This window comes from Sinocyclocheilus anshuiensis, unplaced genomic scaffold (assembly GCF_001515605.1).
Source record: "Sinocyclocheilus anshuiensis isolate Anshui unplaced genomic scaffold, SAMN03320099.WGS_v1.1 scaffold71, whole genome shotgun sequence".
NCBI lineage: Eukaryota > Metazoa > Chordata > Actinopteri > Cypriniformes > Cyprinidae > Sinocyclocheilus > Sinocyclocheilus anshuiensis.
The window spans coordinates 117,360-132,359 of record NW_015548203.1 but is presented as its reverse complement, the minus strand read 5'-3'; the positions used below and the strand labels follow the sequence as shown (position 1 = coordinate 132,359).

At 33.8% G+C, this 15,000-nt stretch overlaps 1 protein-coding gene across 2 annotated transcripts in view; it reads left to right on the top strand.

Moving 5' to 3' along the window:
• tafa5l (TAFA chemokine like family member 5, like) overlaps positions 1-15,000 on the top strand; it is a 49,237-nt gene that overhangs the window by 12,588 nt on the left and 21,649 nt on the right. Inside the window, exons 2-4 of one of the 2 annotated variants that reach the window (XM_016440119.1) lie at positions 4,933-5,008; positions 5,845-5,918; positions 13,844-13,971. In XM_016440119.1, the coding sequence (XP_016295605.1) occupies positions 4,933-5,008; positions 5,845-5,918; positions 13,844-13,971 (278 nt within the window). Of the gene's footprint in view, positions 1-4,932; positions 5,009-5,768; positions 5,919-13,843; positions 13,972-15,000 lie in introns of both variants that reach the window. The other variant, XM_016440120.1, reaches the window with a different exon arrangement.

The window sequence follows — 15,000 nt, the reverse complement described above, 5'->3', positions numbered from 1 at the left end:
TATATATATATATATATATATATATATATATATATATATATATATATATATATATATATATATATATATATATATATATATATATATATATATATATATATATATATATATATATATATATATATATATATATATATATATATATATATATATATATATATATATATATATATATATATATATATATATATATATATATATATATATATATATATATATATATATATATATATATATATATATATATATATATATATATATATATATATATATATATATATATATATATATATATATATATATATATATATATATATATATATATATATATATATATATATATATATATATATATATATATATATATATATATATATATATATATATATATATATATATATATATATATATATATATATATATATATATATATATATATATATATATATATATATATATATATATATATATATATATATATATATATATATATATATATATATATATATATATATATATATATATATATATATATATATATATATATATATATATATATATATATATATATATATATATATATATATATATATATATATATATATATATATATATATATATATATATATATATATATATATATATATATATATATATATATATATATATATATATATATATATATATATATATATATATATATATATATATATATATATATATATATATATATATATATATATATATATATATATATATATATATATATATATATATATATATATATATATATATATATATATATATATATATATATATATATATATATATATATATATATATATATATATATATATATATATATATATATATATATATATATATATATATATATATATATATATATATATATATATATATATATATATATATATATATATATATATATATATATATATATATATATATATATATATATATATATATATATATATATATATATATATATATATATATATATATATATATATATATATATATATATATATATATATATATATATATATATATATATATATATATATATATATATATATATATATATATATATATATATATATATATATATATATATATATATATATATATATATATATATATATATATATATATATATATATATATATATATATATATATATATATATATATATATATATATATATATATATATATATATATATATATATATATATATATATATATATATATATATATATATATATATATGCTTAATTAATACTTAATTCCCAGCTAAGCTCTAATTTTATCAAGTTATGCAACAAAATGTTCAGTATGCTGTTAGCAGACAAATCAAATTAACTCATGCAAGTGTGTAAAGTGTGAATTTATTTTCTAACAGAAACAAAAGTACTGTAGTTGAAGAAACATCTCGGAATGAAATAAAACAGAATAAAAGAGGGGCAAACAGAGAAGCATCAGAGGACTGAAGGAGGGGTTAATACTCTTATCTAAATTCTGAGCTGTGGAGGATTAATGTGGGCCGTTATGGAAAGAGGTTGTGGCTCTATTTTGGAGGAGGCTGATCAGAGCGAGAGAGGGAGCGAGACAGAGAGAGGTGACCTTCAGCGTTCTCCATAGTCTTTACAATAATGATGTCTGCTGGGATTTCTCATCTCCACTCAACAAGATGCCCCCATCGCCGTCAAGGTTAAAACAATTTCAATAGACTGTGCATCTGACACGTGCGGCCTGAAATTGTGTGTAAGTTTTGCTCTTGGTGCGTAATGTTTCGTATTGTGTTGTTGCAAGAGGAAACTTACTTGTATGTGCCAAGTGAGATTTTGAAGTGAGAATGGAATGAACGGTAGTTCATTAATGCAGACACTAATTAGGAGTCCTACAAATATAGATATATTTACCAGTTTCTTTTTTTTAAATTCAAGCTTTTTTACTGTTGGAATTGGGCTGACTGTCTGTCCACTGCACATCGTATTCAATTCCTCCGGTTTCTTCCTGAAAGGCATGTGTCTTCTCCGGTTCGCTGACTTTAACCTGTTGTTTTGAAGTAGTAATTGTCCAGGCCGGTGGACTGTGAAAGCCTTTGGTCGTCCTGTTGGGAGTCCGAGCTTTGCGTTCGACACATCCGTCTAAATCAGATCAGCCTGTGCCGACTGTTGACCAAGCAGTAGCAGTCATCAGCTCCACACTGCTGTCTTTGCATTTCAATGGGTCAAGTGCTAATGCAACGGGAGAGTGGATGTGCTGTTTTTTGCGACTGTAAAATATGATGAATAGCAATAAGCCATTCAGCCCTGCAATCAGCAGCAGTTTAAAGCTGGAATCAAGGCTGACACGTTGACAAACGGAGAATATGGTGCATGAATAGACTCTTTTTGGACTGTCTTCCATCAAGCATTGATTAAAGTTGCAGTGTCGCTGCATTCTGGAGACAATAGTTAGGCTTTTTGCTTTTTTAGGGTATTTTTTGAGGGTGAGATCTGATTGGCTCTCCGTTCGGTCTGATCAGAGTGAATTATTGCGCCCTTGAGATGAGCTTCCTGTGAAAGGGAATCTTAAAGCAGGAGTCGGTGGTGATTCATCACTGTTCCCGAGTTCTATTACACATATAAAAATCCCCTTTCATCACATCTCTGTTGGCCCTTCAACGGTATCACACAAGATTCATTAATATTGTAAATCTGCTTTTATTGCCATTTTAAACAGGCGGATTCATAGAGTTGTACCCGGCCACTTTTCTTTTTTGATCAAACACAAAGAAAGAGCGAAGACAGGAAGTGAAGGAACAAGGAAGACTTTTCTCACTGACACTGACATGAATTATGATTATGATTATGTATGAGTCAGCTAATGTCTAGCCAGACTTTTTGCACTTTTCGTTCTTTTTCTACAAAGCTTGCTGGTCATTGTGGTCACTTGAATAGAAGTTGTGAGCTTTGCCAGCACACTAAAAGTGTAAAAACTACTCAGCCAAGCATTTATGCCTGTCAGAGAAACCATTGAGTGGAAGTGGTCTCGAGGGACGTAAAAGAAAGAGATTTTGCTTTGAAAAAGGCTTGAACAACAATGAACACCTTTAGAGAAGCGAAAAGCTACCATTTAAGCGACGCCTTAAATTATCTCAGGTATCCGTCTGCTTCTAAAGACATAATGAGGAACTAAAAGGAGACATGATGGTCCAAAAGTGGCCTTCTGATATATGATACCTTTGTGTAATGCACAGTCAAAATTGAAGTTGATTTTCACTGTTAAACTTGTGGTAACCTCTGAGACTGAATCATCGAGTCAGTGTTTTGAACTAGAGATCCAAATCAGTTGTTGACTCAAATAACCATCTTTATTGTGCACAAGTCAGTTGAACCACTTTCATGGTGTCATTTTGGAGTGTGACAGACAGCCCCAGTTCTCATTCACTTTCATTGTACTGTTGCATGATTTTCATAGTACAGGCAATGGGAAAAATGAGATTTTATGCTGGTATTCAGAGCTGTTGGACTAGATATCTATTTTAAAAGAATATTTCACCCAAAGAATGAAAATGTTGTTTCCAATCCAGATGACTTTCTGTCTTATAACTGATTGTACAGGTTGTTCTTTTCCATGCAATTACAATGAATGATGACTGGGGCTTTCAAACCTCTAAATTGGCCAAAAAGCACAGTAAAAGTGATCAAAAAGTGGCCTTCTGATAGCTTTGTATAATGCACAGTTAAAACAGAAGTTGTTTTTCACTGTTAAACTCGGGGTAACCTCTGAGACTGAATCATTGAGTCAGTGAGTTGAAGTAGAGATCCAAATCAGTCCGTTTCATGAATGAATCATTTAGACCAGTTTTGTGAGCTTGATTAGCCTATTCTTTTAAAAGAATCCAAAGACTCCAAAGAATAATTTGTTCACCAAGTTCCTGATGCAGAACTACTGTATGGCTTTAGAAGACTTAGAATATAGTTGTTGACTCAAATGAACCACTTTTATAGTGCACAAGTCAAATTATGCACATTTGTGATGTGATTTTGGAGCTTTACAGTTTTCATTAGTGATTTTCATAGCATAGGCAATGAGAACATTTATGCTGGATTTTATGCTGGTATTCAGAGCTGTTAGACTAGATATCTATTTTAAAAGAATATTTCACCCCAAAAATTTAAATGTTGTTTCTAATCCATATGACTTTGTCTTATAACTATTTGTACCGGTTGTTCCTTTCCATGCTGTTACAATGAATGATGAGTGGGGCTTTTAAACTTAAAAAAATAACAAAAAAGTACTATAAAAGTGGCCATGTATGATCATTTTGAGTAATGCAAACTGAAGTTGTTTTTCAGTGTTAAACTTGGAGTAGCCTCTGAGACTGAATCAGTAAGTCTTCAGTCCAATTCATTAAGGAATCATTCGTTCATGTTTTGTAAACTCAAAGACTCATTCATAAAATATTCCTCATGAGTATAGTTGTTGAATCCAGTGAACCAATTTTATAGTGCACGCATCAAATGATCCACTTTTGTGGTGCCATTTTAGAGCTTGACAGCCATAGTTCTCATTCACTTTCATTGTATTGATTTACAAATTACCTTTGTGTTTCGCAGAAAAAAAAAGAAAGTTAAACAGGTTTGAAATGACATGAGATTGAGTAAACAACGGCAGTGTTCATTTTTGGGTGAACCATTCCTTTAAATGTTCTATTTCACCGAAAGCCATCCATGTTTATTTCCCTCCATGATTGCTTTGGCAATCATTCTCAGACTGCTACATAACAATGCACTCAAAAGATAGGCTCATTTTAAGAGATATTTAACCTTCATGTTGAAGTTTATATAACAAGATTTTACTACTGATATCTTTATTATGTCACGCTTTCTGAAATGTATGTATGTGTGTGTGTCCTCCACAGGTCAGTTGGCAGTAGGCACATGTGAGATAGTGATGTTGAATAGAGACAGCAGTCAACCCAAGCGCACTATCGCCAGGCAGTTGAACCTTAAACCACATAAACACATTTCATTACACCAAATACACAAAATAATGTTCTTTTTAGCAGCATCATATGACCCCTTTAAAGTTTCAAAAATGTAGAGATTACATTAAAGATCCATCCATCCATCCACCCATCAGCATTTAGTCTATATACCTATTGCTGCTTCTCATCCGGTCCTCATATCCACTGCATTATAGAGCTCAACAGAGGGATTTAGAAATTTAAAATGCCAAAATTTCCATGACGAAATTGATTTGTAAATGTATGAATATTTCATGGTACAACTGCCATAAGTTCTGAGGTGAAGCGTCAGGATGTGCTTCTGTACAATCCATAAGTAGTTTCTACTTCATTTAGATTTATATTAAAATAACGAAATAAACAAAAAATATATACATATATGCGCACACACGCATGCATACAGTACAGTTTTTTGCAAATTGCATTTGCTTTCCATTGTTGTATGGTTTGTTATGATAGGACAATATTTGGCCGAGAAACAAGTATTTGAAAATCTGGAATCTGAGGGTACAAACAAATCGAAATATTGAGAAAATCACCTTTAAATTTGTCCAAATGAAGTCCTTAGTAATGCATATCAAAAATTAAGTTTTGATATATTTACGGAAGATAGGCTCATTTTAAGAGATATTTAACCTTCATGTTGAAGTTTATATAACAAGATTTTACTACTGATATCTTTATTATGTCACGCTTTCTGAAATGTATGTATGTGTGTGTGTCCTCCACAGGTCAGTTGGCAGTAGGCACATGTGAGATAGTGATGTTGAATAGAGACAGCAGTCAACCCAAGCGCACTATCGCCAGGCAGACAGCCCGCTGTGCCTGCCGAAGAGGACAGATCGCTGGCACCACACGGGCCCGACCAGCATGCGTGGACGGTGAGATGCATCCCACACACACACACACACATTCTCACATTGTGTGGATGTGCACACACATATATCCGTTCACAGCATGCAACAAGCCACGTCATGTCATTTGACTTCACTGTTGAATTTGCATTGCATTGTTTTTTTTTTTCTCGTGTCAAAATCCTGTATCACACAATATAACACAATAGTCAGACTTGCTACATGTAAAGAACTCTTCCTCTCTGCAATGTGTGCTGTGTCAAAGTCGAGGATGGATGAGGATCGCTGAAAAGGGAAAGAAAAAAATTTAATCTTTGGATTGTGTCTGTCACTGCGGTTTAGGAGGAATATTTGAGCCTGTCTGTTCTGCCGAGCGCCGGATGTGGTGGAGTATCTCATGAGCTTTCAGCCTTTCTTAGGTTGTAAACCTGAATATGATGGTAGTCGTTGTTTCTGTAGCAAATAAACCCAACTCTCCTGACAGCTGGGGTCGTGTAGTTTGTTTGTTTTTTCAGAGCGATGGTGTTTTTTGGTAAATGCTATACAGCTTGAGCTCTTCAACGACACATTAGTAGCACTTTGTAACGGCAAGACCAGAGTAATTAACCAAGAGAGTACCACAATTACAGCTGTGGGAAATTGATTTTTATTGGCTTTCTCTGCTGCCTTCATGCTCCATTAGTAGTGGATCCATTAAAGAAGGACCTGTTGCGTGAACACGCACACATGCTGTAAAATTACAGGTTACCTCATGACTGCTGTACAGAGAAAATTAAAGGGGTCATATGATGTGATTTCAAGTTTTCCTTTCTATTTACGGTAGGAAATTTACAAAATATCTTCATGGAACGTGATCTTTACTTAATACCCTAATGATTTTTGGCATAAAAGAAAAATCGATAATTTTGACCCATACAATGTATTGTTGGCTATTGCTACAAATATACCCCAGCGACTTAAGACTGGTTTTGTGGTCCAGGGTCACATATATATATATAATGCTCTGATTTTATTTAACTTATTTAATTTAATGTATGTATTGGTAAGATTTTTTATGTTTTTGAAAGTCTCTTATGCTCACCAAGGCTGCATTTATTTATCACAAATACAGTAAAGCAGTAATATTGTGGAATATTACAATTTAAAATAACTGTTTTTCTGTTTCAATATACTGTCACGTGGTCTTTTAAAAATCATACTAATCATGCTAACATGCTGAATTGGTGCTCGAGAAACGTTATTATTGCCAATTTTGAATACATTTGTGCTGATGAATAGACAATTCAAAAGAGCAACATTTGTTATTTATTTATTTATTTAGATGTTGGTGGTGCTTTAATTAGGGACTTTACCACTTTTTGTTTTTGAACGTTCTACGCTTCAAGCTAAAATGATCTAAATTTTAAAAATGCTTCAGGGCTTCCAGTTAAGATTACTTGCCAGATTAGTTGACATGTCCTTAAGGCAGCCCACCAATATTTATAGTTTTGCACATCGCTAAATCGTTACTGAATGGCTTTTTTTAAAACCATGAAAAAGAATGGAAATGTATTTCCTGAGCTCACAGCAATGAAAAACTGTGTGCACTCTGTTGAGCTCTATTCGGTCAGATGGCAGTCTGCAGGTGAGGCTGTGTCTGGCAGATGAGTCCGGGGGGCAGATGGTCAAGGGTCCCGGGGGAGAGAGGGAGGCTATGCGTGGGTCAGGTCCCTGCAGACGTCTGAATCGGTGTAGGTGTGCTGGACGGAGCCGGCTCAGGTGTTGCATGCGCACAGAGAGACGAATTGAGTCATGATGCAGAATAGAGGTACCTTGGGAAACGGTGTGTGTGTGGGTGTGATTCATTCTATTTGAAGCTGGATTTGTTCTCTCTTTACAAACGCAATGGTCAGTGGGTGGTATCTTTTTTCACATGCAGGGAGGAACAGGAAATTATCCGGTGCATGCGTGTTTATATTGATTCTCGTGCCGCTGCTTTTGTGTGTATTTCTGGGGGGATTTTGCATATGTCTGCCCCATATACAGTGACCCTGAAAGAGAAAGTATTCTTGTTCTATCTATTTGCAAGCAGTTAATGATCAGTGAGTTTGGAACGGAGGCACACGGCTCCCCAGGAGGCCATGTGTTCACTGGCTGCCTCTACAGCGGAGAGCGCGGCTCAGGAGCCTCATCAGGCTTCACATGAAACAAATAGGGTACGAAAATATCTGCTAAACTCTGTGTACGCTGTAATCTGCCGGTCTCTGCTCCCTGTGTGGCCTAGTTAGAGCACTTCAGCGTACCCAATGAGACATGTGTGTATTTGCATCTCACATGCATTAATGATAATTAAGGCTATATTCTTATTTTACATTAAAGGCTTGTTTTTAGATCAGGCCTTTAAAGGCGGCGGTGGATCAGCACCTTTTTGGTTTTGTATATACAAGGTATTTTAGGGTGAGATGAAAAGGGAAGCAGTTGGAAATTACTGAGGAAAACCAGCTTTGAATATACTGAATGTGTAGAATCTGTTCTAGTTCAAAGCAAACAATAGTGCTAATATGAGTACCAGTCACAGCTGTTATGGGTAGCAGTTCAAGTTGGTATTAGTACGAGTGTGTATTAAAGTGCCCCTATTATGTGTTATGAAAGGTTAATATTTTGGTTTTGGGAGTCCCCAACAACAGGTTGACATGCATGCAAGGTCAAAAAACACTCTCATTGTCTTATAATATGCATTTATTTTTACCTTACTTGCTCAACAACTCCCCAATGATTCGCTCAACGATACATTTTTCCAAACCCCTCCTTTGCGTGACGCTAATCTGCGGTGATTGGTCCGATTGGTCTCATTTTCATTTCATCATGCCTGTAATGCCTGATAAAGCAGCGTTGTGAGCGCAGTGCTGCTTTGTGCACAGCGTTATTTTTACGGCTCCAAAAGCGGCACCTATTGGCAAAGAATGAATTTGCATTTTCATTCAGACCAAGTTTTCACGTTTTCCCGGGTCTGCGCGCGCAACAAGTGGGCGGTCCAATATGCTAATGTTTCATGCTGACGGCTTGGAATTCGTTTAAAAAATGACTCGTTTCAATGATTCAGAGTCGACTCTTTCTTTTGAGAGACAATAACTTTATACACGGTGCACTTTCAGATTTAAAACGTTGCAGGATGTTTTCATTCACTTAGAGCTGTGTTACACACTGCATGAAAGGTAATTTTCAAAAATCCATAATAGGGGCACTTTAACTCTAAAGTCAGTTTTAGTGCTAGTCTTGGATCGAATTTTTTTTTTAAAGAAACACCAAAACCGAAATTAAAGTTCTTATTTACCAAAAAACTGAAACTGAAAATAGATTTTATTTAGTAATCAATGAATTACTCAAATGTATTTAATAATCAACAGTAGTATATTAACATTTAAATTGGACATAATTCACACAATGACGCAATTTCTGCTCCAATTCATTGTTAAAATATAAACATTTAAACAGTGGCTGTAATAAAAATTGTTTTCATGACAGATTTATTTAAACGTACATTAAATAATGAAGACAAGTTAAATATGTACAAATATAATGAATATATAATATAATGCATATTTATTTAAAAACTTCTCTCTAGAGAGTTTTTTATAGCTGGCTAATAAACTATGTGATCATTGAATGTCTTCTCTGAGGTAAATGTAACATTAGGTGGCATTGTTTACAAGCTGTATTATTGATGTCTTTCCACAGTTGATATAACACATCTCAGTAAGTTGTTTCATTCAACATTTTTGGAATATTTTCGGCTGCTGAAATTTCTGTGCATCACAAAGTGATAGTTAATAGTCAGTACTACTAATAAAGTCAGGACTAGTATTAGAATACGCACTAGTGCAGATAGCCCTCGTATAAGTAGTAGTTTAAACTCAGAGCTTGCAAATCCAGTACTAGTATGAGTAGCAGTTCAAGTCAGTATTAGTATTAGTATACTGTTTGTATACTTATTCAAAGTCAGTTCCAGGCTACTTTGGGTACTAGTTCCAAGTCAGTACTGGTATGAGTATCAGTAGTATGAATACTAGTTAAAAGTTAGTACTCGGGCTAGTAGGTGTACTACTACAAGGTTCTGCTTCTAGTGTTAGTATGAGTTCTAGTTCAAAGTCAGAACCAATAATGTAAAGACTAGTGCAAGTCAGGGCTAGTACTAGAATAAGCATAGGACTACTGCACAGCCAGATCTAGCCTTAGTAAGAGTACTAGTTTCAATTCAGAACTTGCAATGTGTAAATCCAGTACTAATGTGTGTACTAGTTAGTGCTAGTATGAGAGGTAAAATTCAGGACTGGTACTAGAAAATGTGATGTTTCAAAACCAGTTTTGTAGGCATACTAATTCAGGTCATGAATAGTGCTAAAGCGAGTTCAAGTTAAAAGTCTAGACTAGTAGTAAAATGACCACTAGGATTAGTGCAGAGCCAGACTAATGCTAGATCTTGCAATGTGTAAGTCCAGTACTAGTTCAAAGTCTTAGTGCTCCAATCAAAGATGAAAAAACAGTATATTTTAAATACAATACTAGTTGTTATATGAGTACTAGTTTAAAGTCTTAATATTATAGCTAGAATGAGAACATAGAATTGTTAAAGTCATTCTAGTATGCTTTCTAGCTCAGATCAGAACTATTATGAGCTAGTAAGCTCATTATCCGTATACAGTACTAGTATAAAACTGGTTTAAAGTTCATTTGAAGTCAGTACTAATAATAGTATGAGTAGTATAGTTCAAAGTTTTACCTTGTTACATGGATCTGGTACAATAGCAGCCAGGTGTTTTTCATTTGACATGTTTCACATGTTGGGCCAAAATGTCACGCCTAGTGTTCAGGTGCTCTGTGTGCTCTCAGTAGATATTTCTCACAGATGTTAAAACTAGTCCACACACCCCAGTACTTCTTTCAACTAGATTCCAACTGGAGTGTGCAATCACAACCGTTACCTCAATATAGCCATTCCTCAGCATGAAGCATCGCAGCTCAGACACCCTGACCGACTGCACGCTAAATACCTCGCTGAAGCATTCCAGCTTCATTTGAGCTCATTGATTTTATTTAGTGCTCTTTGTTTTCTCTCTTCATGGCCCAGTTGTGTTTGTGCTTTTGAATACTGTCCCTCGGAGGGAGGCTTGTTTATGTGATGTGGGATGGATTTGATTGTTTTAGGCCCCCTGGGGACTAGAGGACTTGGATGAGATCTGTAGAGCTGGCTCGGCCGTCCACAGCTTTTGCTCAGCATCGGTTTAAAGGAATAATCCTTCATTTCAGCCGCGCCACTTTACTTTGATAAATTTAGGGATGGAGCTTTGATAGGTTATCACACGCAATATTCATAAGGACTGCCCTGAAAGACCTGCTGTGTTTCAGATCAAAAAAATGGTTGTAAACATATCTTAACAGCGTCTGGTGACAGGAAATTTCGAAAAGGACAGCCGAGCCTTTGTGCGCAGAAAATTGCATGGACTGAGTAATCAAGGAACTGAGACCTCACAGGGATGCTATATTAATGAAATTGAGGATTTTGTAGAATTTAAGGATAATCTAAATCCTGGAAATGTATTCTGTGCACATCCATGTTCAGTTACGTTTCGTTTAAAGGAGTAGTTCAGATGTAGATGTAGAGGAGTTTTTTTTTTATAAAAAACAGATTTGGAGAAATGTATTACATTACATCACTTGCTCACCAATGGATCCTCTGCAGTGAATGGGTGCCGTCAGAATGAGAGTCCAAACAGCTGATAAAAACATCACAGTAATTCACATGACTTCAGCACATAAATGTATGTCTTGTGAAGTGAAAAGCTGTATGTTTGTAAGAAAAAAAAAATCTATCATAAAAATGTTTTCACAAAAAAAACATTTTTTTTTCTGGCTAAAATATAAGGCGTTATAATATTGCTTTCTGCAGTGAAAAGGTCATCTTGTCTGAATCAGAAAATAAATATGCACAGATTTAAAAGCAAAAACAGTTCAAAAGTATTCAAATATGTTGGTGGATTTTAATGAGACCGAGCAACAGGAGATGGAATTTTTCACTGGAGGAAGAGGTATTATGGATTATGGACTTGTATTTTGACCAGAAGTGACAGTTTAAAGTTAAGAACATCTTGATGATGGATTTGTTTCTCACAAACGTGCACCTTTTCACTTCACAAGATGTTAATTGATGGACTGGAGTGATGTGGATTACTTACTGTGATGTTTTTATCAGCTGTTTGGACTCTCATTCTGACGGCACCCATTCACTGCAGAGGATCCAATGGTGAGCAAGTGATGTAATGCTAACTTTTTCCAAATCTGTTCTGATAAAGAAACAAACTCATCTACATCTGGGATGGCCTGAGGGTGAGTACATTTTGACCAATTTTAAGTATTAACTGTTCCTTTAAGTAGTTGAGGTTCTCATAACATTCCTTTGGAGAAATGAAAATAGAAATGAGAAATGTTTGAGTTCATATTGACCTTGGTATTCTGTCAAGGAGTTTGAAATCTTTTCTGAATCCTTAGATGTTTGTGACATAATGAGGGAATATTTTTTCTGTAGAAACATTTGAGAAGCACAAATATGGTCTCCATTTGATCTCATTGCTGTCTCGGAGAAACAGCTGAGTTATTCAAGGGATTTCATTTGTTATTTTTCTTTCCTGGTGTGCAGACGAGAAGCAACCATCTTCGGATTTTCTGATGCTCCACATCCTCTTTGACCTGTTTTGTTCTCATCACCCCCTGAATGCTGGTTGATCTGCATCTGAAGCACAGGAACAGCAGGGGTTTATGGAATTTTACATGGATCTACAGAGCAAACAAGAGAACTGAAAGCGAGAGCCTCAGTGCATACACATGTCTGATGTAGCTCTCTTTGAGTTGTTTGATGGTTTCGGTTCTATGACGTGAAGATAATGAAGTGTGCAGTGAATCAAGGCCTGCAGGCTGCTTACTGAAACATGCATGACTTTGCCATAATCTCAAATCCACTTTCATACACAAATCCATATTTTATGTGGAATATAGAGGTTGGGTGTTTTTTTTGTGATGCCTGTTGGATCTCAAAGGTTTGTAGTAACAAAAATCTTATATAAAAATCCATTAAAAGAAAAAAAATATGACAGACGTTATATACAAATTATAATTTTGCATGTAATCCTCTTATTTTTACCCATTTTTGTTAAAGAATATATAAATACCGTATTGGAGACTTTGTGATAATGTGAAGAACATCTAAACAAATTTTTTTTTTTTTTACACTATTTTATCTTTTTGAAGAACCTGTTATGGCCTTTTAGCGTGTTATGAAGCTTTAAAAAGTTATATAAATTATCTAATTTGTCACCACTGATTTTAGCATTGAAGACTATGTGACATTGCCTAGTATACCTAAACAAATATGAAACATGACTATTTCATTAAAAAAATTAAAATGCAATATTTAAAATGAGCCTTTTTGAAGAACCAGTTTTCATTTTTGCATTTAAGCGTGTTATGCAGGTTTAAATAGTTATGTAAATTTACCCTAAAATATTACACATTTTCTAAAATGTAATCGTCTCATACTTTGTGGCATTATCAAGAATATCTAAAGAAAGCATATTTTCATTTTTTTTTCTAAAATTAAAATAAATAAATAATTACTTTAAAATTTGAGAAAGTTTTCCAATTTGAGTCTTTTTAAATAACCCATTATCGCCTTAGGCTTGAAAAGGTTATGTAAATTATCAAATTTGTCCTAAAAATATATTTTCTAAAATGTAGCCCTCGTATGTATATATTTTTTATAATGATGTACACCACATGGTAACAGCACATTTTGCAATTTGTGCATAAGTTGCACATGATTTGTTGTGATTTGATGTGCAAAGTGAGTTTATATTGATTTATTTACGGTTTCTCCATCAATACTGAATTGAACTGAAATTTATTTCATGTTTTTTTTGTAGCCCGGATAGTGAAAAGCAAGCAGTGGTGTGAGATGTCCCCGTGTTCAGAGGGTGAGATCTGCGGACTGATCTTCAATCGCTCCGGATGGACCTGCACCAAAGGCGGCGGCCGCATTAAAACCGTCACGGTGAGACACGTTCTAAATATCTGTAACATTTCATTTATTCACTTAGTTGACGCAGTGTTGCATCATTCACACCACCTGTGTTTCATCTCACGTTCTATTGACTTAATCATTAGTTAATGAGCATACATATATATACTGTAGAAACCTCATTAGAGATTTTAAATATTCATATATATTTCTATTTTAATGTATTGTACATCAGCAGCTGATCTGTTTAGCAGTATGTAATGTTTGCTCATTATGCGTTAATGAAAGTTATTATGCAAGGGTTAATGTAGAGTCAGTCTATCATTATTGCAAAATAAACCCTGACGGGGTGATCAGGACCGCAAGGCGACATGTAGGGGGTCTTATATCACCCTGAACGCGTTTACTTTGTGATAATTACCATCTGACTGTACGGTATTTTATGTAAATGGACATTTGAGTTGTAATTATTTTATTATGTGAGAAGAAAGACACCTCAGAGTGATGTGAGAGACATAAAACTAGCACAGCGAATTGGTTGCCTGAGACAACAGTCAATTATAGATTAATGGTTCTTATGGTACAATATTTGATGGCAGAATGCAGCGATTGACCAATCAGAATTAAGTATTCCACAGAGCAGTGTACTAAAAAGTAATACATCCTTTTTGGCACAGGTTGTTTTCACTAACTCCACCCAACATTGCTCAGGTATTTTACTTTTAGTATAATAGAATATGTCTTCTTTTTAGACTTTGTTAGAATAGCATCTACAACTATTTGCATTTTGTGTAAATAAGATTCTGTCTTGGTGCAAACAGTACCTTTTTTAAACCCTTGTTGTCTTCAACTCATTTTTCCCATTTTTATTAAAGAATGTATAAATACCATTTTTAGGATTGAAGACTTTGTGATATATTTGTCATGAATTATCTACAAAAAGCACATTTTCAGTAAGTTTCCGCAATGCATTAAATAAAGGGACAGTAAAGATTTTAACATTGTTACAGTACAAATTTTTTTTTTCAAATAAATGCTGTTCCCTTTCAGTCGGTCACTCCC